At 39.4% G+C, this 26,116-nt stretch overlaps 2 protein-coding genes across 2 annotated transcripts in view; both read right to left on the bottom strand.

The window, feature by feature from the left end:
* GXYLT1 (glucoside xylosyltransferase 1) overlaps window positions 1–5,829 on the bottom strand; it is a 28,535-nt gene extending 22,706 nt beyond the window's left edge. Inside the window, exon 1 of the mRNA XM_058023606.1 lies at window positions 5,627–5,829. Within this exon, the coding sequence (XP_057879589.1) occupies window positions 5,627–5,829 (203 nt within the window). The remainder of the gene's footprint in view (window positions 1–5,626) is intronic.
* An 8,646-nt stretch (window positions 5,830–14,475) lies between these two features.
* The window catches only part of YAF2 (YY1 associated factor 2), a 31,248-nt gene continuing 19,607 nt past the window's right edge, over window positions 14,476–26,116 (bottom strand). Inside the window, exons 3-4 of the mRNA XM_058022322.1 lie at window positions 25,913–26,065; window positions 14,476–23,345 (exon numbers count right to left, since the gene is read on the bottom strand). Of these exons, the coding sequence (XP_057878305.1) occupies window positions 23,108–23,345; window positions 25,913–26,065 (391 nt within the window). The 3' untranslated portion in view covers window positions 14,476–23,107. The remainder of the gene's footprint in view (window positions 23,346–25,912; window positions 26,066–26,116) is intronic.

The raw sequence follows: 26,116 nt of genomic DNA, 5'->3' as shown, positions 1-26,116 counted from the left end.
TTTTTCATTTAAAGGATTAAGATAATTGGACAACATTTTCTTCTTCTCATTCACATTAAGATCATTTAAAATGCCACTGATTAAGTTATTTTTTTACTTGAAATGAAATTTGATGAAAGCTTGGACTACAAACAATTGCTTTATACAGCCAGGGAGTTGCATTATGCCTGTCCACAAACAGGTACAGTCATTGTTACCTCAGAGAGGTTACTAGTCAGACAGGAATAGTCACCTTCAGTATTACAGAGGGATATTTTGCTCACATCTATTATTGTTACGTGATTAAAGGCCAGTCCCCACAAATAGAAAGCAGAAAATTATGTAAGGTGAAACAAACTAAACAAGGCACACGGAGTATCCCAACACAGCCCCAATTCACAAGGGCAGAGAGAGCCCATGAACCAGGCAGATGATCCAGGCACCAGCCTAGGTAACAGGAGAGACTCTCCAGGCCAGTTTACCAGCTGCCTAATGGAGTTACTGCCTGAAAGGGTGTAGGACGCATTGTGGGATCAAAGGCAGGCTGGGGAGGAAGGAAAATGCAAAAAACAGAGAGATGATAAGAGGTTCCAGTCACATGTGAAGAGTTCGGTTTTCCTGGGTGTGGGAATGGCTCCATCCCATGTGCACATGCAGAGGTCAGAGTGGCTGCAGGTGAGAAGATGGCCACAGGTCCAAGGGCCCACGAGCCTGCAGAGCCAGGGACTGGAGACACGTGCGCACCGCGCGTGCATGGCTGGTAACCACCAGCCACCAGAGCAGCCTGCAAGCAGGGCAAGGGCTGGGAGCCAGGCGTCAGACAGGCCCTAAGACTGAGCCAGACTGCAGGGAACAGCAAGTCTCAGCTGCTGAAAGAACCTCTCTCATAGCCACGAGATATTAAGGTCTGAGGCATGGCAACTGAAGCACCAGAAAGTCTGAGCTGGCCACCTGGCGTTTGAGAAGTGACTAATGTGGTCAGGACCAGCTATCCATAAGTCTCCCTTTCATGAGGCAATCCTGTGGGCAGCTGCCACAAGGCTAAGGCCTGGAAAGGTCCAGCACATTCACCTGTACAGGTGTCTGCACATCCAAGAGGGTGTGAGTACCAGAAACTGAATTGGGTCTGCAAGCCTCAGGGATTCACACACAGGTCAGCAGCAGTGGAGGCCAGAGGATCAGGAGCCTGTTCCTGGGTGGACCAGGTGTCTAAGGCCAGTTACTGGAGGAATCCACCTTACATACATTGATGTATTTTTCATTAAAACCTTTCACCCTGATCAGTCAGAGAAGGGAACAGGATCAGGACGCTTGTTTGTGGTTGTGCAAGCACTGTTTCCTGTGTGCTGATCTCTGTGGCCAGCCATGTGTGTTTGCACTAAGAGCCTATAATCCCACTGGAATAAATGCTCCACTTTGCTACTGCCTGGATATCCAGGAACATGGAAATGCAGCAGCCTTGCTTCCATCACACTACTGGGCTGGACAATTCCTAACACATATCACTGTCAAAAATATAATAAGGAAGAAATATGAAGTTGCAAAATTCACTGGTGTCATAGAGAAGCATTCTCAATTATCTGTTTGCCAATTCAAAGCATCTCTTCCTTAAGCAACCAGCCATTTCTTAACTACCTCTATCAGTTAATCTACCTTCAACATCCCTGGGTAGCAGAAATTTTAGCATTGCAGACATAGAAAAAGTCTATATTGTGACCTGAAAACTTTTTAGAATGAAAGGACAATTTCAAATTAGTTTGTGAAATAGCAGCACATAAATTGCAGTCATGAAGACTGAGCTCCTGAGCTCAGGCAAGTCAAGTTTTAACCATAAGAAATCCCTCAACAATCAGTGGTAACCTCCTTTTGTTAATGGAGATCATTGTTGTTAGAAACACTTTTCAATCTGTGTGGCATATTTGTACTACTGTAACTCCACAGCAACTTAGCAGAATGTCCAAATGGCGAGGGGTGCAGCCCTGATGACTACGTTCCTGTCAAAATTCCTTTCATTAACAACCTAAGTTCTATCAACTGCATGAACCAACCAATAGACAGACTCACGTCTCTCCTACAGCACAGCCTGCAAGTGCAGCAAAACAGGAAGGATGCATTTCCTTCCTGCTCATAATCACACAGGAGTAAAAAATGGGATGATAAATGCTTAATTCAACTCTAAAACGCACTAAGAATTTCTAATTCTCCTCAACAGCTTTTCTGAACATTTGCAGCAATACCACAAATTTGTTATGACATATTTAGTCATAGAAGCAATGGCTTTATTAGATAGGAGATAGTCAATGCAATGCTAGATGTCCAATACCTCAATTTTTAAACTGGAAAAATCTTGATAATGTTTCATTGCTTCACATCATTCCTATGCAAATAATATTTGCTGGTCAAATGCTTGCCAAATTCAGCAGTTTTTAAACGAAATTCCAACTTCAAATCATTGAACGTTTAATCCTTTTAAGTCTACTTCATATTTTGAAGCGCTCTGACAGGTTCTGGACCAATTCTTAAAATATTCTTAAAATAAGAATGTCTGAGAAGCAAGCTGGTGAAACTGCTGGCTAAGCTCTGATACCGATGAAAACAGCTGTGTACAGGCCAAGGAAAGATCCAGCTACCTGTTATAAGCACCCTCCACTGCTAAGCCTGTGGATATACCTTCTGCCCTTTTCCATGCACTGGAATCCGCTTAACTCTCCCTCTGCCAGAACAGTTAGAGAGCAAGAGACTGGTACAATCAAACAAAATATTGCCTTTGAGGGAGTCAACAGCTCCTCCCAGTTTTGTATCATCTGCAAACTTGCTTGGCATCCCTTCCAGTCCTGCATCCAAGGCATTTATGAAGATGTTCAGCTATTAAATTCTTAAAGTGTTCTTCAGCTGTTTGTATTAAGTCTCAAGATACAAGCCTTCAGTCTCCAGTCCTCTTGTTCCTCAGGCTAGAGTAGTGTTTGAAACAAGCAATTCCTTACTAAACTGATTACCCAATAAATTCCTGTGAATTATTATGCTTATTGGAGGACCCTGCCTCAACCTGTAATTCCAGTTTCAATATGGTACTTCCTTTTAAGTTATTTTCTTCTTAAACATGTCACCACCATTGCTAAATTCTTCCAGGTGTAGTATTCCAAAGCCTTATTTGATACTTGAAGTTTTCTTGTTTGCATGTTTCCAAAAACCAACAGAAAATTCAATGTCTCCCTTTCCTACCCCAGAGCATGATCGAGCTCTTTCTGCCCTTGTGGAATATACCAAACTGGACTATTCAGGCAAAGAAAACACTTCTTGGCTAAAGAAAACAGAAAAACACTGCTGAGTGTATAAATGCCTTCAGATGATAGATTTGCTTTGATGAACTGTATTTTAAAGCCATCAGTGAACACAGCTGAAGCAACTCACTTATGAAAGTTACTATTAATGCATGCAAAATGTTAAACTTCAAGGACTAGAAGGTGATCTAAATGCAATTTACTCTGTAAGGTTATGCACCCTTCAGGATATCACATGATCACCAGACAGTCAGAAGTGGCCATTTGATATGTGGCCATAGTGCTCAGTCAGTCTCTACTGGAGAAGTAGCTGATGTATAAAAACTGAAAAACACCAATACATTCAGCAAGATGTGTGTATCCCTTATGATAGTGAATGTAATGCAGTTTAACACTCAAGAATAATTTACAAATGCATCTAAAGGAACATGCAGTGGGACACTTATTAACTGCCACAGGACAGAGCTTTTCCTTAAACAAAAGCCTTTTCTCTTTTCTAAGAGTCTCACTCACAAATAAGTTTTGCACATGCACTTTTTGCACAAACAGCATGTTTCAATAACTTACAACAGCAGATGTTTATCCTGAGACTTCAGCTTGACAGCAGTTTATAAGTAAATAACTCCCACACAGGTGAAAAAGCACACTGGTTTTGCAAGGAGATGCACCCCCAAAAAACTGTATACAGCAGAATGCTTTGTGGCATTTGAGATCTTTAGAAAAGAGCTTTGTCAGTTAGTAAAACTTTTCTACTTGATGACACATTTGGGGAGATTTATATCTCATCTGATATAACTGCAGCAAGAAGCTTCTTGCACTTTGCTGAGGCTCTTCTCCAGTCATATATTTAATTTAAAAACTACACTTTTAATATGAATACTAGAACAGTACAGCTTTTAAAATAAACTTGGTTCATTTTTTGCTTACTAGCAGTATGATGCAGCTTAGTCATTTCAGTGTTCAATAGTATAAATCATTCATTTACATTATTATCTTCTATCCGACAAAAGTTTGCTTCATTTAAACAGCATGTCTTCTTTAGTAACACAAATATCATACATATGTTTTTTTATTGTATTTTTATTTAGAACTACTAGATTTCAACCACTCACAAGAAGTGAGTGGTTCTTCACAAACTAGAAGTGAGGCACAATTATCCTTACATCTTTTTCACGTTAAAATCTGCATTAACTTGAACTAATGTAAAAACAAGGGGGGAAAATTCTTTTAAGTAGTTACACCAGTCGATAGCTGGGTTTCACATTTCAGCTGACTCCACCCTTAGTAACTCAGAATGCTGTTTCATGGTATTCCAAGATTATTAAGTCAGAGTTTGTCATCCTGCCATCCTCTGTAAGTCCTTTACAACAGCATCGACACTTTTATAATTACATGGTGAGGCAATACATGATTAGCGCTGAGTTGGCCAAAAACTCGGTAGTTTTCAAGCAGGTCCCCACACCAGATCAGCTCACTCGTGTGCTCAGAGGAGCACAAGCAGGACAAGGACTGGGGGGCGCCAGAGCTTGTGCAGCACCGGGAAGCAGCGACCATCGCCAAACCAAGAACTTTGCATTAAACTGCTGTGGAATCTGACCAGATGTAAAGCTAGACTGGCCCAGAATGGTCTGGTCCTAGTTTTTCCTCCATTTTCAGTAACAGATTTCTCGTCACTCCCCTTTTCCTGGCTTTAGGGTTCCGGTAGCCACAGGTAAACAGGATTATGAAACTATAATCTAAAGGAAAACTAGTAATTTCCATTCCATAGTCTCAATCACCACTTGGCCACACTAAAATTTCTGCTGACAGAGGGCAACAGAACTTTGCAGAGTGCGAGATGCTCGGATATGCACTCCTTTAATTACAGAACTGAACTCACTGCTTTCTGTGAGACTGGCTGTATTAAGATATCCCATAACAAACAGTTTGGCTTCACTGCAGTTATGTTCGATAGTCATACAGTTACTAAGTTTCAGACCTGAACGAGCACCGTGAAATTTTATCCTTTTGGAAGAAGGAAACGCAACCCTTCACTCGCCCTGTCCCACCAAGCAGCAGCCAGGGACGGGCTCAGCGCCGCGGGGACGCGGACGGGGGCGGCCTCGGCCGCCGGCAGCGCCACTCCTGAAACTTTTCCGTGCTTGTTTAAGGCTTCCCCAGCCGCCAGTACGCGGCCCGCGGGAGGCCGGGAGGGAGCGCGCAGTCACCCCCGCCCGCTGCCCCGAAAGCGCGGCCAGGCCTCGGCGCCGCCGCCCGCCCGGCCCCGCTCCGCCCGCGGCCGGCACGGAGAGCGGCGCGCTCCTCCCGCCCTCCCCGCAGGAATGCGCCGGGAACGGCCGCCCGCGCCCGGCTCCGGCCCCGCGTACCTGCCGCTCCCCGCCGCGCCTCGGCCCGCGCTCCCCGCCTGCCGCCAGGCACCGGGCGTGGCGGGCTCTCGGGCCTGCCTCTCGCGGCCGCCGCCGCCGCCGGGCTCCTGCTCCAGGGACAGGGCCAGCTGGCTGAGGCCGTAGAGCAGCGAGCAGACGGCGCAGCCCAGGCACAGCAGCGCCACCCGCGCCAAGCGCCGCATCCTCCCGCCCGGCGCGGCGCGGCACTGCCGGGCGGGCCCGCGGCTCCGGCGGCAGCGGGAGCACGACGGGAGCGGCCGCGGCGTGCGAGGGGCGGAGCGGGGCGGGGCGGGACCGGGCCCGGAGCGGGCGGCCAGGGGCGGGACCGGGCCAGGGGCGGGGCGGCCAGGGGCGGGACCGGGCCCGGAGCGGGGCGGCCAGGGGCGGGACCGGGCCCGGAGCGGGGCCGGGCGGGCCGCAGGGCGGGGCCGGAGCAACGCCCACTGTTTATTTGCCCCAAAAGTGAAAAAAGGCGCGCCTCCTTTTTCCCGCTGTATCCCCCTGTTCATCGCGGCCCTGTGCTCAGCCTGGTCTCGGCCCCATTCAGGCCTTGGTCCCTGGGAGAAGTCGAGCGACGAAGTATCCAAAGTAGAGACAGTGGCAGTCCCGGTCTGCTCCGCTCTGGTGCGGCCTCACCTTGGGCACACTAAAATTTCTGCTGACAGAAATCCCGTGTGCAGTTTTGAGAGCCTCAATATAAGAACAATGTGAAGCTGTTAGAGGGTGTGCGTCTGCATTAAGGGCTAAAGCTCCCTCAAAATGACACTCTTTCCTTGCTATCAATGTTTCTGTTGCACTAACTTCCTGTGTGAAAACTTCACAGCTGCTTCTGCACAAGAATATTCTATACATATAAATATCTAAAGGGAGGGTGGAGACAAACTCTTTTTGGTGGTGCCAAGCAGTAGAACAAGAGGCAATGGGAGAAACTGGTACAAAAGAAGTTCCACTTGAAAATGAAGAAGAACTTCTTTACTGTGCAGGTGACTGAGCACTGGAACAGATTTCCAGAGAGGTTGTGGAGTCTCCCTCACTGGAGATATTCCAGAACCATATGAGCACAATCCTGGGCACTGTGTTCTAGGAGGTCCCTCTGGTCCAGGCAGGCTGGACCAGATGACCCACTGTGGTCCCTTTCAACCTTTACCCATTTTGTGATATGCCCACTCATTCCTTAGGCAGCTGAAGTTACACAGATGTCCTTTCTCCTTGTATGGACACAGTCTGAGAATGCAAATCACTTTGGATGCAGGGCCCTTCCCTCCTCTGGCCTTGGCACACAGGTGGCTGCGTGGCACCCTGGCCAGAGGAGCAGATGGGTGCTGCTGGGCAAGGGAGATGCTGGGCCAGAGAAGCTTGGAGAACTGAGCCTCAAGGATTTGTTTGCAGTCACTAGCAAAGATAGAGATATTTCAACTCACCAAGTCATGCTTCTGGACAACAAAATGTAGGTCTGGGAAGTGGCAGAAGAAATAATAGCTGTACATCTTGCTAGATGGGGGGAGTGTTGGTTGGGTTTCAGCTGACTCCAACACAGTAGTGCATCCTCTGTCTAGCCCAGACCACTGAGCAAAGGCCTAACAGTTTGACTAACCTATACTATTGCCAAGGTAAGTATTTTAAAATCATTATTCAGTGCTGCTCCCTCAGCTTCTGGAACTGGTTTTTAAAAAATACAAATTTGGAATAATTCTGCTTACTTCTTTGTCTTTACAGTGCATTTGGCTCACATTTTTTCTGTGGACTGGAAACATCCTTTTTAAAGCAAGTGATAATATCCCCATTGAGGACCCTGCATTTTAATAAAAGTGCCAACATGATTTCCAATAAACCATTAAAAATAGTTCTGTTATAGCTTTTGTGGTCTAAGGATGAATGTTGTATGTGAATGCCCATAAAACCTGAGCCATAGTTTACTGCTGTTCTTGCCTGTGCTTGAAAGAAGGGGAAAGCAGGATGCCAGCTGGCAACTCTGATAGTTGGAAGAGAAGTAATGCCAAAATTGTTCATCACCTCTTCCTCAAAATAAAAAGGAAATTAGGAGAAAAGGTGGCACTCAGAAAATATGGGCTACTCAACTCTGTTTGCAGTGAAGATATTGGGATGATTATCAAAAGATATAAGCAGGGAAATTGAGGCTGAGAAAAAAAACAAAACATAGAATTCAAAAGGAAATAAGGAACTAGAGAGGATGAAATCAGGGCCAAAGATGGCAGGGTGGTGAAGGGGGAGTCGTAGGTGAAATGGCAGAGGATTAGGAAAAAGAACTCTGGAAGGAGGTTACTGGCTTGCATTGCAGGAAAAACTAGCTCTGAAAGCACCACCAAAGGTCTTAGCTGAACTTTCTGTCCCTCAGTTCTGTGTTTCTTAGTGCTTTCTGCCACAGGCTGCCATTCAGCTTCCCTGATTTTGTGTTTGTGCTCCAAATGGGGTCCGTGGCTCTCATTGCACCTGCTGACCTGTGCCACGAATTCTTGCACTGTCCCACTTCACAGCCCTTTGCACACACTGTCAAGTCCATATGGCAGGGAGTGAGTGTGTGAGTAACACAGACATGAGAATCAGAGTGGAGAGATATAATGGAGTATTTACTGACAGCAAGCTTAAAAGCAGAGACCATTTATTCCCTGCTGAGGTGTTACACTTGTCTTTTATATGGAAGAGTGTTCCAGCCAGGGAAAATGAGGTCTGAAGGGTGTTATAGTGGCACCAAGAATAAATGTGGCAGATGGGTAGTAATCATGGTCTCATGCTTCTGAAGAAGAAATTATATTTTTAAGAGGAGAAAATAAATAAGGAACGCTAAAGAGAGGTGACAGAGGGATATTTTTTTATTATTATTATCAACCATGTCATTACCTAAGTATGAATTTAAGGACTTCATTCAGTGCTGTTCAATAATATGTGAATAATTAATGAATGAGAATATATCTGCAGTGTTCTAAGAATATAACTAAGGCAAGGTCAGAAAGAAAGCATCTTTGTTAAGCCCTCTGTTGCTATTGGGGAGAAAAAAGCCATACACACACAAGGCTTTTTGTCAAACTGCAAAATCTGTCCATTTAATCTAAGTATCAGTTGGTCTGATAAAAGATAAAATGCTTCTTACTACAAACTTGGCCTTGTGAATAAGGAAAATAAGCAAAAGTTACTGAAATGCTATACCTAAATTGTATCACTGAGAAAAAAACTATTATCAGATGGTATTTAATTACCAATAAAGTTTATTAATAATTATATGTCTTTATTACTTACCATGAAAAGTTTATGAACAATATGTAACATTTTATGCTACAAGGTCTGCTAGTCTTTAATTATCTTAAAACATGAAGAGTTACAATCAGATGCAAGATTATCTGCTTTTATTTATTCTAAATCTTTAATCCTTTTCTTGACTAGAATTTAGTTATTTAACTATGTATCTTTTGTATCTTTAGTACTCAATTCTATTTACTACCTCCAGAAAGCAGCTCAAATCCAGAAAAAAACTATCTTAATAAACTACAGGTGACAATTTTTTTAAAGAATCAGCACCTGATATTTCTGCAAGTGGGTTCATAAGGGTCAGAGCAGTCACTGTGAGCCAGAAAAGGAAACCAACATTCTAACAACTCATTAGATAAAGAGATAAACCAGATCAACTTAAATTAAAAAAGAAAAAATCAGTCCTAATCAGATGCATTTGTATCATTCCCCCGATTTTGTTCTTTCACAAAATTAAACCATTAATTGAGTTGGTAAAGCAATAAGATTTTGTGTTGATAGATTTATGTCAACACTGCCCTGTATGCAGAGCAGTTAAGGGTTTTTCAAAGGCAAAGACACTTCCTTTGATGTTCACGTGCCCTTTCATACAAGCTGCAGTGTCAGCACTTGGCTATGATAGATTGCAAGGTTGGGTAAGTAGGAATAAACTGCTTTGCTGCCATGTGTTGTACATATGGTATCATCAGACTTCTTGGGGCAATGACCCTGTTCTCTTGCTGCCAGAAATCACTTTTTTCCCTGCCTATTAACTTTTAAGAAAAAGACTTAGCTTGGTGCAACTGCTTCCACTCTTATTGCATCTACCCCTTCCTAACATATAAAAATATTAACAAAACTTCTCAAAATCAATTTTCATTGACAACCAAAATATTATTACCTTCCCCCATTACTTTCCTATTTAGCTGTCATTGTTTAGTATTTTAGTGTGTTCAACCTACTTAAAGCAGGAGCTTAAAATATTTTGCAATTATTGTTGATAATCACAATAGCACCCAAAGACCATAGAAACAGGAAAAACATCGAGGACAATAGTGCACAAAATTAAGTAAGCTGCCTTGTAAACTGTTTAGGAAGTGGTGTGATTGCAAATTTCCTAATTTCTTCTAATTTGAATCAATTATTTCTTTATCAATAGTACACTTCAAAATTTATTTAATAGTTCCTTTGTGAACAATTGTAAGTTATTAAACATTAGTCAAAATATTTGTAGCATTCCTCTTAAGAAAGTTGAAATTTCATGCTCTAAATCAATAAGCATCTATATATGTAGACTTGCACAGTATTTAATAGTTTACTACATTAAAAAAGCAGAATGAATACTTTCTAGGAGCACAAAGATAATTTTCTTTTTAGCTTTTTTTCAATGTTTTTGTGTCAAGTCCTTTTTTTCCTGAAAATATTTCTACATTTGGAGCTCCCAAACATCAGTCCAGAAGGGATTCTCAATGTTGGACTTTAGTTTCTTTGCGTCATCTAAAACTTTCCAAAGACCATACCTGGCATGGGTATAATAAAGGAGAGACAGGTGACAGCCAATATGGCTTTACTAAAGGGAAATTGTGCCTGACAATTTTGGTGGCCTTCTGCAGTGGGCTTGGAATGTTGATGGATGAGGGGAGTGCAGAGATGCCATATACCTGCACTTGTGCAAAACATTTGAAACATCCCACGCAATATCCTTGTCTCTAAACCAGAGAAGTTCAACATGAGCCAGCAATGTGTGCCCGCAGCCCCGAAAGCCAAAGGGGTGCTGAGCTGCATGAAAGCAGCGTGGCCAGCAGAGTGAGGGAGGGATTCTGCCCCTCCACTCCACTCTCGTTAGAGCCCACCCATAGTACTGTGCCCAGCTCTGGGGTGCCCAACATAAGAAGGCCATGAACCAGCTGAGACAGTCCAGAGTAGAGCCGTGAAGATGACTGAGGGCTGGAGGGTCTCTCCTGTGAAGAGAGCTGGGCTTGTTCAGCTGGGAGAAGAGAAGGCTCTGGGAGACCTAACTGCAGCCCCCCAGTACCTAAAGGGGCCAAAAAGAGAGCTGGAAAGGGACTTCTTACAAGGATATGTAATTGGTAAGAAAAGAGGAAATGGCCTTAATCTGAAAGAAGGTAGGTTTAGGTTAATTATAAGAAAAAATTTGCTATGAAGATGTGGAACACCAGAACAAGTTCCCCAGAGCAGCTGTGGATGCCCCATCCCTAGAAGTTTTCAAAGCCAGGTTGGATAGGGCTTTGAGCAACCTGGTCTAGAGGGTGTCCCTGCCCATGGCAGGGGGGTTGGAACTAGGTGACCTTTAATGTTCCTTCCAACCCAAACCATTCTGTGACTCTATGACTTGTGTTTAAAATACTTTTGCAAAGAGTCAAAGCAAACATACTTACTTATGCAAATATGTACCATATACAATAAATATAGAAATAAGGCATGAAGGGCTGGTGTTTACTTGTTTGTTTATTTACACATAACTATATTTAAGTTTAAAAGTTCTTATTGTGTCCTGCTGTTGTTTGCTACAGCATCAGGTGTTTTGAGTCCCGATACTCAGATCAGCGTTTTTAAATTTTTAGAATATATTTTTTTATCTCTAATTGAACAAATATTTACTAGCCGTAACCCTGCACAACAGTAACTTCACATTATGCCTTGAAAGTTCAATTTTTAAGATTAAATATATGAAATAATCTGAAAGTAGTTATCTAAAGTATTTTTTACTTTTTCCATTTCACAGTAAAAGTGCTGATTCCACACAGTGAATTTATACTACTTGCACTAAGTATGTTATCCTATTCAGTTTTTTTAAGATCTTTAAAATGAATGCATTAGGCCAGGAAATATTCAGACCATAAACAAAAAACCATCCTTTTATTTTAGGGGTGGGGTTTATTTCATATTTGATGTAAAAATTTTATGCATTTTATTATTTTATTTCTAATAAAAAAGGCTACATGTCTTGGAAAGTGAAACTACACCTAGCAAACAGCTAAAATGAAAAAAAAAAAATTAGATGACAACTGCCAGCTGTCCTTATAAGTGGAAACAGAGGTATAGGAGAGTTGTCAGGTCTCTGAGAGCCATTTAGCACTGCAAGCCAGATGATACACTGGAGCCAGTAGCTCCTCTTTCGAATGGAAAAGACAACAGATGGTCATTCAGGAAGGAGGTGTTTTGGAAAGTGGTCAGTCAGTCAAACCAGGTAAAGTGTTGACTGACTTTGCCAATTTATTTACCTTTATATTTTGTTCATCTGTACCCTGGTTTTACTCCCCCTTCAAGTAGAATTTTAAATGTACACCAATGTAGAGACAATGCCAGAGACAGAGAAATAAAATCCTACTTTAAAATATTTACATCTTTTACTCTAAGTGTTGCTCAATTTTCATAAACATGAATTCAAAACCATGACTGCTTCAAAAGCAGTCAAAAGTGGTAGTTGTTTAAAGCACTTAGCACTTCCATTATCAGGAAGAGATAAGACACTAATATTTGCCCATTTTACTGGCTGCTACTTTTAACACTGAATAGACCAGCCAAATCGCAGACAAGTGCCCGAGGTGCCCAGCACCCTCACACTTGTGGCAGTCTTGGCGATGCCCGAAGCTCACACAAGTCCCTGCTGTGAGCAGCCAGCCTGCCCTGTGCTGCCCCGGAGTGTGCAGCCATCACACTGCCTTATCTGTGGTGTCCACTGGATTGCTCTCAGACCCTTCTGCTGCAGAGCCAGCAGGGAGCTGGGATATTGTGTAGTGCTGAACTTTGAGCCTGAAACACCCAAAATTGTATGTACACATAACTCAGCCTTCCTTTGCCCATCTTTAATCTGTAGCTTTACAAATTCAGTTTTTACTCTTTTTTTTTTTCAGGACAAGAAAGGGTAAAATGAAATTGGACAATGTCCTAAACTATCTCCAGGCACCAGGCCCATATCTGCAGGGGAATGCTGTGATCTCCCATGGCTGCCAAAACATTTGTGTGGAATTTAAGAAATTTGTTTTGATCTTCAGACCCATAATTGTGTAGCAGTCTTGCCAACCAGTCAATAGCTGAAAGAAATGAATAAAAGGGTGATAGAAGGCCTTAACAACTTGCTCTCCCCTCTTTTGAATCCCTCCTGTTCTTGCAAAATAGATGAGTAAGTAAGACTAAATTGGACTCCTTTAATTAGTGACAATAGCCCTATTCTGGTATGTGATGCCAATTTAGTCAGTATTCTGCTAGTCCCAAATTTGGTAGTTATGTCAACAGTTTCCCAACACTTGCTGCCTGCACTTGGGGATCTATGCCCAATAATGACAGGATGGCATTTAAAGCATCCTGCACCCAAGGAGGGACCAGCCTCACATGCTGCCTCCTTGGAGCAGGGATGAGCTCCTATACCCCGGCCAACACTTCAGCTACCTGCTACACAAATGGGAAACTCCACCAGTCTTTACAAGACAATCAGCTTCTTTCAAGAATGCCTTGTAGGACCTTTGCCTCATGCTGCAAAGCAACAATTCAGAGAACTGAACATGGGAGCTGTAGAACTGAAGACAAACTGAGAGAACCCACAGAGACCACTGTTTTACAAGCTGCTTCAGTAGCAAGCACAGTTTTTATATGCAATGAGATGAAGCCTTAAACAAAGCCTCCAAGTTTCTTACCTCATTGGTTACTTTAATTTGCAAGCATTGATGCTTTCATAGTTTCTTGCTTCAGAAGCAGTACTCCCAGGAATATCTCAACTTCCATCATAACCAAAAGTGGTCATGAATCATCTCTGCTAATAAATTAGCAGAGGCTTCTTGGCATTTTGAGATCAAATTCCCAAAGTCTACTGTTTATCCCCAAATTCCCCACTTGTACTTCTTGCACTTTCTCCTAGACAGTATAAATAATACATTCAGAGAGGGGTTCTGAACATCTTAATAATTTTATTTACCATTTTATCATAACACACCCTAAGCATCACCAATGCCAGTCAAGATTGTAGTCCACTTACATTAGTTTTCATCAAAAATATTTCCTTGTCAAATTGTTCACAGGCAAGAAGTATTAATTATTCCTGGGAAAGGCATTTTAATGTGTGTCATTATTCTAGGCATCAAAAACATCTATTTATGCTCCTCTGAAACCAACAATATGTCGTCAGTGTGAAATAACTATAGGGATGTAAATTTTTAAACAATTCCATTATCATTAATTGTGTACCATTTATCATAGTAAAAAAAAAAGTCTTTGCACTGTGATTCCTTCTGTTTCTTTCTTTCCAGACACTTCCCCTCAGCCTTCCTGCCGAGCTTTCAGAATTTTAAATTGTTTAAAATAGTCTTTGAACTGGGGTCAGGAAGAGGTCAGTTGGAGGCAGTATCCCAATGGGTTAATGTATGGTCATCTTTAAAGGAGTGCTATGATAGAATTGAACATAGTTTATCAGACAGAAAATTTGTAGCATCTCATGATGCAAACTGTACTTTCTGAGTGTTACAGAGACCTTTTAAGTAGATCAATATACTATGTTTTTCTTAGAGTACCTTTAGATTTTTTGAATTAAATTTGTGTATATTAAAAAATTACAACCACACAAGATCTTTCATTCACAGAGACGTTTATTTTTGTCTTCAATGTTTGTAGGGAATACGATTTCACTACAAAAGTGTCTCAGAGAAACTCCATTCAAAGTCTAGGCTTAAGAATGAAGGGAAAATATACTTTCAGCTGTACCAGTCCTGAGCAAAGTTTAAAAAAAAATTTAAAAAAAATCCACTAGAGATAGGAAGCAGCACCAATTAAACCAGAGGGCCTCTTACTGATATCTGCTCATGCTTTCTTTTCTGCTTGAGAATTGGTAAAAACTTAGGTAGGAAAAATTACTTTATTAGAATGTGGACACAAGATTCACAGTTCCAATCTCTCACCAAATACTACCCTTTTTTTTAATAGTTCGAGTCCAGGGCCTCAGTTTTACTTTCCATTAAGTAGTCAGGACTGCTAACAGCAAGACTGTTGCCCCCATGGTGTAACATTTTCTCTTACTCAAATTGGTAAATAAATATTTATTTAATATACTCCTTCTAATAAATATTTATTTCCTATTAATATCAAGTTCCTGAAAAGTTACATTGTTCTTAGAAGTATACTACTCATAGCATTATAAAACTTCTGATAACATCAGTTCTCAAAACAATTTAAGTGGCTTACAATCTGTCTCCTGTTGTTTCAGTGAAAGGATTTCAAGCCATTGGTAACACTTGGTACTTAATAGTTGGTTCATCCAGGACATTCAGATTCAATCTTGTCAAAGTAAATACTTCTAAGAGTCAGAACATAAAAGGCACTTATTTATTTTGGGGAAGACACCTGGCAGGTAAGATTTTTGTTTTCAAAATAACAAGCCCTTTTTCTAATAATAAAATCCTTAAAAAACTAGTTGGATAAACATAATGCCTATGAACAAAACCAACTTAGGTACCCCCTTCCCAAGAAAGGTAATACTGTCCTTGACTGAGAAACTGAGAAATGTGAAAGCATCCAGAAATACTCACAAGTTTTATTCACTTCTGTGATATTCCAGTAGACCATCACAACTGGCTAGAAGAAAAAAAGTCTCCTCCAAACAATGGGTGTTTTACAAATTGAAAGCCTAAAAATTTCTGGACTGTTTTTCATTAGGTACTCATGTCAGCAATAAAATGTAAGATTCTAACGTGTATAACCGGGAACATAACCTTGGTCACAACCAACAACCTGTGACTTCAACCAGAGGAGTAAATCTTTTATCAAACTTCTTGCAATTGAATCATTGCCTCAGTGATGCTCTGTGTAAGGCACTTAGTAAATTTTAAGAGCATCTGACAGTACTGTTGGTAGTTTTGATTTGTTGGTGAGGATGCTCTAACAATGCTTCAAGATTAACAGGTTAAGGTGTGGAATAATCACTGAAAACAGCCATATGAATTACTGGCCACAAAACTCTTCAGAAGCCACATCCATTCTAGTCTAGGTTCTTATCACCCTTGCAACATAAAGCTATCCTTTTTCTTAGCAGTCCAGGAATTAGACCCTTTAAACTTGTGTAGTAGCTAATTGTATGAGAGGAATTAATTTTGTTCCTAACTCTTTCATCTAAGCTTCCACCCTTTCAACAAATAACTTGTATGCAAGAGTGAAATATTCATGGTATTTACTACTTAATTCACAAAACCCTACATCTTCAGGCCAAATGTCATTCAACCACCAGCCATCAAGAATTATAAAGCAAGACACACCTCTAAGAAGTGTGTGCTGCCTACTTCCAATACACTACACAGAGAAAGGAACACTAAACACACAAAAAAGACAAAGAAGCCATTATATGGCTCTTCTAGGGATTATTCTGAAAATACATTTTCTTTGTTCTTCTTTCCCCCCTCCTTATTACTCTGTTTTTGTGGGGGTTTTTTTGTTGGACTGAGGGTTTTTGAAGGTGTTGACATTTTAGAAACAGAAGCTTCCTACTTGGAATTTCTGTAGGAAAGCAGAGAAAGCACTCAGTATCTGTGCGTGCTCCTCAGATCTCCTTCTCCAGTGGGGACTAAAAGCATTTTACTTGACAACATTTGCCTCCATCAGCTGGAAAGAATTTTGCTTATTTTGCCACATTTGGAAGCCTCCCAGCACAGAATAATACCATTTGCAGAAATGCAGATAATTGGCATCATAGAATGCCAGGTACCTCAGACAGAGTGCTTGAATGGTACAGAATCAGTGTAACTAAGTTTGCTCAGCAAGACTCTCTTCAGGTGGTCAATTATATAGAAACAAAGGCAACAGTGACAAAATTGATACTGACCTCTAAGCTCCCACATACCATTACTCTGTATGACTATGCTGATCTTAAAGAAACCAAAATATAGTTCAAGAATTGGGAACAGCAGTCAAATTCCCCACTTAAAAAAGTAGGCATAATAAATTATTTCAAACTCACTCATCCACTTACACTATAAATGTGCTTATAAGAAACAAAAGAGAGAAGGTATCAGGAATCAGAATGTGCTTCCTTCAGAGGTGGGAGTAATGATACATAATACATGTAACCTGAAGAGATTTCCCTTGCCTAGATTAATTCATAGCTGAAGGCTGCTACAGAAAGATGATCAGTCAGATGCCAGACTTTCCTGCTCAGAGATCTGTGCCATCAGGAACTGGGCCTGACATTGAAGTATTTTTATTTATCCTGTGCAAAGAAGAATCAGCTTGAAATAGATTATTCATGGATGACAGCTATATATTAGATGCATATAAATGGCAAATTAGATCTCCGTGTTCACAAGTGGGTATTCAGAAAGTAGAACTGGCCTTACCCCTCACTTGTCTTAACAGATGCAAAGTGATTGAACAACTCCATCCTTGTTTAGTGACAAATACCTGGGACTGTCTTTGAACCAAACAAAATTTGCAGTTTGTAGAATCTAATGATCTTGGAAAGAGGTAATGAGCCACATTTCATTAGCCTTGGTCACATTTCCTTCCTTTTTCTGCATCCTTTTGCTTCTTCATACAGAAGAGGAAAATTACATGCATGTGGTTAGCAAGTTATCAAAAAAAATACATTAATAGTCTCCTTTCCTCAGCTATCTTCTCAGTAACTCCACTGTAAATTAGAGCTCCATTGGTCTACAGCTACATGTATTAAAAGCCTGAGGAAGCATGTTCACTTTGCTTTGACAAGATCAGGATTTATACACAAATGTGCTGGGTTTGGCTAGGATAGTTAATTTTCTTCACAGTAGCTGGCATGGGGCTGTGTTTTAGATTTGTGCTGGAAACACTGTTGATAACACAGAGGTAGTTCAGCTGTTGCTGAGCAGAGGTTACACAGAGTCAAGGCCTTTTCTGCTTCTACTGTCACACCAGTGAGGAGACAGGGGGTGCACAAGGAATTGTAAGGGGACACCTCAACCCAGCTGACACAGGGATGCCCCAGACCAGTGGGGCTGTGCTCAGCACACAGAGCCAAGGGAAGGAGAAGGGAGAGGAGAATGTTTGTAGGGATGGTGTTTGTCTGCTCCAGTCACCATTACCTGTGATGGAGCTCTGCTTCCCTGGGGATGGCTGAACACCTGCCTGCCCTTGGGAAGTGGTGAATGTTTTGCTTTGCTTACATGTGCAGCTTTTGCTTTACCTGTTAAATTGGGTCCTTATCCCAACCCATAAGTTTCCTGATTTAGTCTTTGAATTTGAATTCCCTCCCTCAGTGCACAGAGAGAGAATGCACAGGGCTGTGAGGTACCTCATCGCCAGCTGGGGTCAAACCATGACAGGAAACAGTGTAACCAAAGACTACACTTTTCCAGGCGGCCTAGATCCTGAAAACATAGTCCTGCTCAAATAGTCCTCCATCTGCCAAGATCTGCCATACTTTCTAGAAAATAATTAAAATTTTAGAACTACTTTTTAGACTATTGTTACTGAACAATATTTTTGGTGGTAATTTTCTTTTTAAGCATATGGGGCAAAGAGCAATTAGATAAGGTTGCAATTTTGTCTTTTACAAAACCCCAAATGGGACAGCAATCTCTTGTAATCATTCTTAATAGTAATCACTAAGTTTAAGCCTTGTTCACAGACGTACCACAATCTTTTGGCATAATGTCTTAGGAAAGTCATGTAAACATGACTTGCTGGTGGATAATAGTATTTTCCAGCAAGCATGCAGTTTTCCATTGCTGTTGTACCATTCACTCCATTCTAGACATTCTACAGAGCACTGATTTGTAATTAACTTGTGAAGTAATTTTCCAAGTTTAATTAGTGGTTAAATCCAATTAATTCTTGTTAAAACACAGGTTCTTTAGATGTCAAGCTGAGCTCAATATGATTGTGGTCTTAGACAAGTCTCCTAAGTCTCTTTTAACAGTTTCTCCTTGTTTTAAAACTTTAACAGCACAAAAGAAAACCATCTGAGCTTCTACAGTTTTACTGATTTTACAGTTTTTGTATAGTTTTTGCTAGTTTGAGGTTATAACCTTCCAAACTGAGACTACTCTGACATAAGCTGGGGCATAATTTCAGGTTAAGAAAACCTCTGAAAGCTCAAGCTGTGTTTCCAGCACACCCAAATGTTAACATTCAGATAGAAGTATGCATTTTCAAAATGCCATATTTAACTGACTGGTCCACTAGCCAAAACCAGCACTAACTTTTATTTTTTTTATCTTATTCCTGAGTAAGCACAGGCTAAATTTACTATAAGTATAGCACCTGCTGTTGCCTTTGGAGAAATTAAATGTAAATGCCTTTCTATTTCCCTACAGTTTCTGATTTTGAATGAATTATACCCAGACTCCCTAGGAGGGAGAAGAGCCAAATAAAGGCATGTTACAGAAAAAAAACCCCAAACAGATACAGTTAAAGAACCCTGGATAAAAAGTAAACACTCTAGACAGCTTCGTGGCAAATCAATCCTGTTAACAAAGTAAAATCAATCAGCAAAACATAGGAAACTGTCAGGCTTCTGAGACAGGAGAGGAAAAAAGTAAAGAATTTAAGATGCAACATCTGAAGTTTAGAAGACCTGCCTAAACACTACAGTGAACCAATTGAACAAATTATAGAAAGTACTGTCTCACATGGCTACTTAAAATGTGTTATTCATAATATTAAAAAAAGTAAAGTGCACAAATTATAAAATCAAACTATTTTTGAGATTTTACAATCTATGCCCCAAAACATAAATATCTAGATAAACACATAATAGGTTAAAACTTCAGTCATAGTCTTAATTATTGACTCTTAATAGTAAGAATATTAAATTTTGAAATGTAATTTATTTATTACTACCTCCTTTGTTGGAATCAATATTTTATATGGTATAATTCAACCCGCTACTGAGTAGAAGAATTTTTATCTCCAATACGTAGATTTAAATTCATGAAAAAAAGAGTTCAGTCAACTATATATTTGTTCTTTTTCTTATACCACCGATAATTAATAGCAAAGTTAGGAAGATAAGAGACTGAATTACTGTACACTTTATCAATGAACTATTTATACTTATTTTCCCCCATTTCTCCCCCCTTTTCCTTTCTGAAACCAGACAATCAATCAGCACATAAAGGAACTCATTTACATGGAACACTATCACACTTGTCCTTGTGGGGCCACCATTTCATGAACATCCCAGGATGTATGGCTGTTGAAGATTGATGCATATATAGATTTAACAAATAACAGTTCTTATGCAGAGAGCAATCACAGAGAAAAATACCTAATCAGAACACATTACAACATTAAATTTTCACTTTTTATAAATGGAGTAAAGATGCTTTTAAATATATTTACAGTTAGAAAAAAGGATTTAGGATTACTACAAGTCAAAATTATTTAGAAATTATGAAAGTGAAGTTCATTTAAATTATATTATGAACAGATTCAAATGCAGTATTTTGCTTAGAATTTGTCTACTCTGCTGTCAGTATTGTCATATTCTTTTAATCACCAACAGGCAAAAACTCAACTTTGCTTAATGCTAAAACGAGCATCATTGCGATAAAACTCTGGCAACCTAATTGTTCAGTTAAAACCACCACAGCTTTTAAGAACCTAGCTGACTTCTGCAGCACCTGTTGTAGAAATTGCTCTTCAGTGTCTTGTTCCATAATGAACACTGAGACTTTCTGCATTATTTTTGATAACCATACTTGTAACACATTGTTGAGATTATTCTCTAGAGACAGTTGAATCATAGTAAAATCCACTCCATCCTTCCCTTCAAACCAAATAGCTACTTAATTCTGAATATAGAGTCCCTTTGTTGGCAGTGCTGGGTGGTTTATTCACATAAACTTAAATAAAAATACATTTCCCATTTAGTGAAATACTGGTAATAGATTACTATTTCTTTGCAAGGAATTCTGAAATGTGTTAGAATTCATTACATTTCAAATTAGAAACACATTTCATAAAACTTCTTGCAATGAGATTTACTATCCTTAAACTGCTTAAACAGTTTCAGCTCTTTTGTAATCCATTACATCAGTATATTCTGCAAATAGTCCCATCTAAAAATAAAATATAAAAAAATAAAGTTGCAAAGCATGTATTTTTTCTTTTAAAAACTAGTGTATGCTATTCTGAACACTAGCCCGGCCCCAAAAACATTTAAGAACCTTAAAAAGCATGTTTTACAGATACTAAATTTGGCCAGGTAACAGCAATGAACAGACATCCTATTTTTAGTAAGATAAAGCAGAATACATAATAAACAGGTCAGTAGTTAACCATCTGAAACAGCCTATAATTAACATTTGATGTCTAAAAAGTTTAAACAGCAACACCAAGGAATGAGGTATGTATGTTCTCAGATATCACATCAGACTCTCATTTTATGCAACTAACTATATTTCACAACTAGCATCTTACAAAATAGAACAGTACCATTGTGCCTGTAGAAGTACTGCATTAAAAACAGAAAAATACATTACTACAAGAAACCACCAAACATCACAATTGTCAGGGGCTACAAAAATCCATTATTTTAAGCCGTTAAGAAGACATATCATATGTAGGTAATAATTTGGGGCTGGATTCACTACCAAGAAGGTCCATCCAACTTTCACATAGGCTTAAAAATTTTTACTTTGAATGAAAAAGAAAAGGCTCACGGGAGTGTAAGTGCCCTACCTCACTTAAAGGAGCTAAATGAACTTTTGTACTGAACCAGATTATATAATTTAAAATCTATACATGAATTGTATGTATGTATGTATCAAAACACTTATTGGTTGTAAACAAAAATGCAAAATCTGTATTCACAAAAATATTTTATTGGTGATTTTACATAATACCAGGTGGTATTGTAAATAGTTTTGCTCTTTATCAGTATATTGCTAAGTGCATGAATGTTGACAGCTTATGCCATAAGGTAGGATACTGAGTCTTTTTCCAATGATTTATGACATAATATATTCTAACAGGCCAATTCAATACTCAAGAAATTGATTCAGGACCAAAAAAAATAATAGAATTATTATTTCCTTATTCTTGTGCAACATCTGATATTCCTGTACTGAAATGATAAGTGACTATGTGACACTAGAAAAATCTGGGGCAAGGAAACAGCACTAAGCAGAAATGAGAACTGCAGATCTGTTCTTTTTAAAGCTTTTCCAAACTTTCATATTTCCAAATAGTTTTTGCCAAATGCATCACCATCTGAGGTTCAGTATTTGTTACACAACACAAAATACCAGTGTACAGCGACAATGCAGTACTTTACCTGAATTGCAAGGTTAACTAATCAATGCTTAGAATGTGTTTTCTATTTTGCTTGTAAACATTACAATAAGTGTTTTAAGTGTCAAAAAATATTGGTAAAACCATCAACATAATTCAGTAACAGTAATCTAGTAAAATGTGTCAAACATTGGCAAAAATCCATACAAATGTTTTCTTTAATAACATTTTTCCTATTTAACCACACCAAGTACCAGCAGGTGTTTTTAAGAAGATAATTATTATGAAAATTCTGTTGCAGCAATAATTGATTAAGTTGATCTTTGACTTGCATACATATAACTATGTTTCACAATTCTCAAATAATACATATTTAGGCAGCTTGAACTATGTTATAAAAATTTAAATTCAGTACATGCCAATAGTAGAGATTCCAAGAGTTGTGTTAGAATTCACTAAACTAAAAGTGAAAATGGACATACCGATAACACTGCATAATGAACATTCAAACCACATTTTCATGGCACCCTTACACATGTAGATTAAAAAGTTGGTCTGAAGATGCTTCATAAGCATTTGTTGATAGCATTTAAATTACTATAGAATCACAAAATAAGCTGAGTTGGAAGGGACCAAAAAGGATCATCAAGTCCAAATTCTGGCCCTGCACAAGACAGCCCCAAGAGTCACACCCTGTGCCTGAGAGCATTGTCCAAACTCCTCTTGAGCTCTGTCAGGCTGGTGCTGTGGCCATTTCCCTGGGGAGCCTGTTCCAGTGCCCAAACACCCTCTGGGTGAGAAACCTTTCGTGGTATCTAACCTAAACCTCCCCTGACTCAGCTTCATGCTGTTACTATCACTGCACTTTTTTTCTTTCTTTTTTTTAAACTGCATTATGTTCTAGTCAACATATCAATTATGCATGACTAATCTGTCATGAAAATGTGGTGACAGAACTTACGTATTTGCATGTTTTGAAGAGACTAATGAAACTGGAGGAAATACACCTTAATGAGATTCCCCGTTCAGTGACGACGCTTCTCCTCTGGGTGAGGATGACCTGGACATTCCCCTCTCTGTGTTGTCAGAGCTAGAACCACTCTGACTGTGTTGATCTGCAGAAGCAGCACTGGAAGCAGGTGGTGACTTAGTTTTCTCCTTAAAGTCTGTAATAATGACTGTCAGATCTCCAACGGTAACTTCCAAATGCTGAGCGCTACTTCGATCCACATTTTTCAACCTTGGCCTAAATAAAGGAAACAATCATATTAAAAGCACACACACCATCTTATTATCTTGTCTCTCTCTTACTTTTTAGGAGCTCAGGAGAACAAATGTGTATATATCTTTTTGCAACACATAATATGTAGGAAAACAAAGTACCATAAGTATTAACAGTGGAGTGTTTCTTAGTATGTTTTACATTGAAATAGTTGAATATAACACATTACCATCTCGTAAAACTATTTAGAAGTTGACATTTTTAAAAAAGTCACTATGCAGCAATATGTGAAGGTTTTTACTTATAAAACCCAATTCTTTCTTTATTGTGACTATGCAAAGATATAAATTTGATCCAGGGAAACATCCATCCCTGCAGCAGCCTGAAGCAACAATTCTAAGTAGAAAATTATGTTCAGTAATGAAGATGTTGGTGTCTGTCTTTTGAATTCAACAGCACAGGCAGTGTTAACTTGGGGCAGGTGTTACCTCATTTCAAAACCTCAGTAGGACCACCAGTATACTATCTGAACTGGACTTTGTGTTCACAGTGTAACTGTTATTCCTGGTATAGTCTCTGTTTTAAATTATGCAGAGATGAATGATACATAGTGTTGACAGACTAAGTATCTTCATTCAATCTTTCAATTGTTTAATTTTTCACAACAAAAAGAACTAAAGAATAATTTGACTTCTGTTTTGACATCATATTTTTGCTGGTGACATGCACAAAATACTTTCAATTTAGTCCTTTCCCATGATCACCATGAAAAACTGATACCAGACAGCTGAATTCACACAAGCAGCTATGAACAGCACAATCTGTGCATTTAACTGACTCCACAGCTACCACTGGCTCAAGCTGCAATAAAATAATGACACCACATGTTTGCAGGTGTGATAACAGCACAGCTCTAACCTCTACCCTACCATCAACTTTGTTTGAAGTAGAATTTGTTCCCATTCACATCAGCTGAAACAATTCATGTCTTTTCTCCACTACAACTGAGATAGGCTTTGACATCATGCTCCCCTGAGGCTGAAGCAGTATGACTGAAGTTATACAGAAAAAATTGAAAATCTGCTGATGTGCATCATGGGAATAGAGAGAAAAGTTCAGAATTATCAACTTGTGCAAGTGCTGTGTACCTGGAGATTATTAATTATACCGAGTATGCATGAAGATTTTTGTAGTTGTTTCCAGCAATAATATATACATTTTAAGGCAAAAAGAAAAGGATATCCTTTTTTTAAAAAATACTGAAGAAATCTGCCTAAACTAATCAGGCATTCTTAACTTACTATTGTACCTAGTAAAACAATTCTTGGAAAAAATTAACTGTTTGAAGAATTAAAAAAAAAAAATCAATTCTTAATGCAAGATCATACTGGTATTTCGGCCCCAGATTTTATTTTAGGTCTTTTTCAAATTTCATTCATCTTTCCCTGTCTCACTTTTTGCATTTATACTGCATTATAGCAATTTACTCAATATTTCAATTTACAATTGGCTTAACTAAAGCTCACTATGCTAACATCAAATGCTTCATAATTGAAGTACTTCAGCTGCATGAGGTAAGCTTGTAGATTTGAGTATTTAAAAAAGAAAAATGAAAGGAAATAACACCTCAGTGTCCTTAATCCTAACCATGACTTTCCTAATGACTGCTCTCTACTGACTCTCAGTCTCTCCCTTGTTCTGATCCTAATGATCCTATTTCAGGCACAACAGAAGCATCTGCTACTTCCCTGCATAACTAATCCCAAAGGATATTTCTTGGCTGGGCTATTTTGGAGTGCTTCCAAAAAAAATCAATAGTTCCTCCCACATTTGCTTAGACTACATGTCTTATAGACTTTTCAGCTTTTTTGACACAGCATTCTTGCCACAATAATTTTATGTTTAGATTATGATGAATTAGGGGTTAAACCTGCTGCTTTTGTTTAGCAGTTTGCACCCTCCTTCCTTACAGCAAGATCAAGGCTTTTACAGTTGCTTGTCTGTACTGCAATATTTCATGTTTTCACTTGTAAGAGTCCTTCAGCATCCCAGATGTGGCATAGAGAGTTCTATCACTAGGTAATTGACATACCTTATCCTGTCACATTAATTTATGCCCTAGTTCAGCCCTTCAAAGCTGAAGGGTTCTACAAGGCTATCAATAACTAAGTTATTTTCCCTACTCATCTGTAGTCTGGTACTGGTTCTCTCTCCTCCCACTACTATTTTGCATGAAAACTACTCACTCCCATCCTCTCTTTTTTCCAGATATTAATATCATCAATTTGCCTATCAACAGTTTTGTATGGTATGCAAAACACTTCTATAAACTCTTAAAACAATACACTAAATAACCCTTAAAAAGTCTTTCTTTCTTTCTCTGTTCAGCTGATCTCCATCTTCTGGCCACAAGTACACACTGCAGGTCTTCTTCGTATTTTATAGACAGGCTAAACCAAAAAACTTCACAACAATACATAACCTAGCTGTTTGCCACAGCACTTAGAAACCAGTAAAATCAAAGAACACTTTCTTATTTTTGTTTGTAAATGACATTTTACGAATATTGCAAAAGTTTCTAAATTTTTTACCTGGTTTTCTTATGACTGTTCTTTTTGCTTGTTGTTTCCTTTTCACTTTTTTCCTTTTCTACTTTGTCTTTTTTCTCTTTCTTTGATTGTGTAGGGGGCACAAACTGCTGAGGAACCTGTTGTGCAACCAGCTGAGAGACAGGCCGAGGTTTCCTGTGTGCACATATATACAGACATGCATAATGCTTAGACTTTTCAAGTCTC

This window comes from Melospiza georgiana, chromosome 4 (genome assembly GCF_028018845.1).
Source record: "Melospiza georgiana isolate bMelGeo1 chromosome 4, bMelGeo1.pri, whole genome shotgun sequence".
Classification (NCBI taxonomy): Eukaryota; Metazoa; Chordata; class Aves; order Passeriformes; family Passerellidae; genus Melospiza; species Melospiza georgiana.
This window is presented reverse-complemented; position numbering and strand designations above follow the sequence as displayed.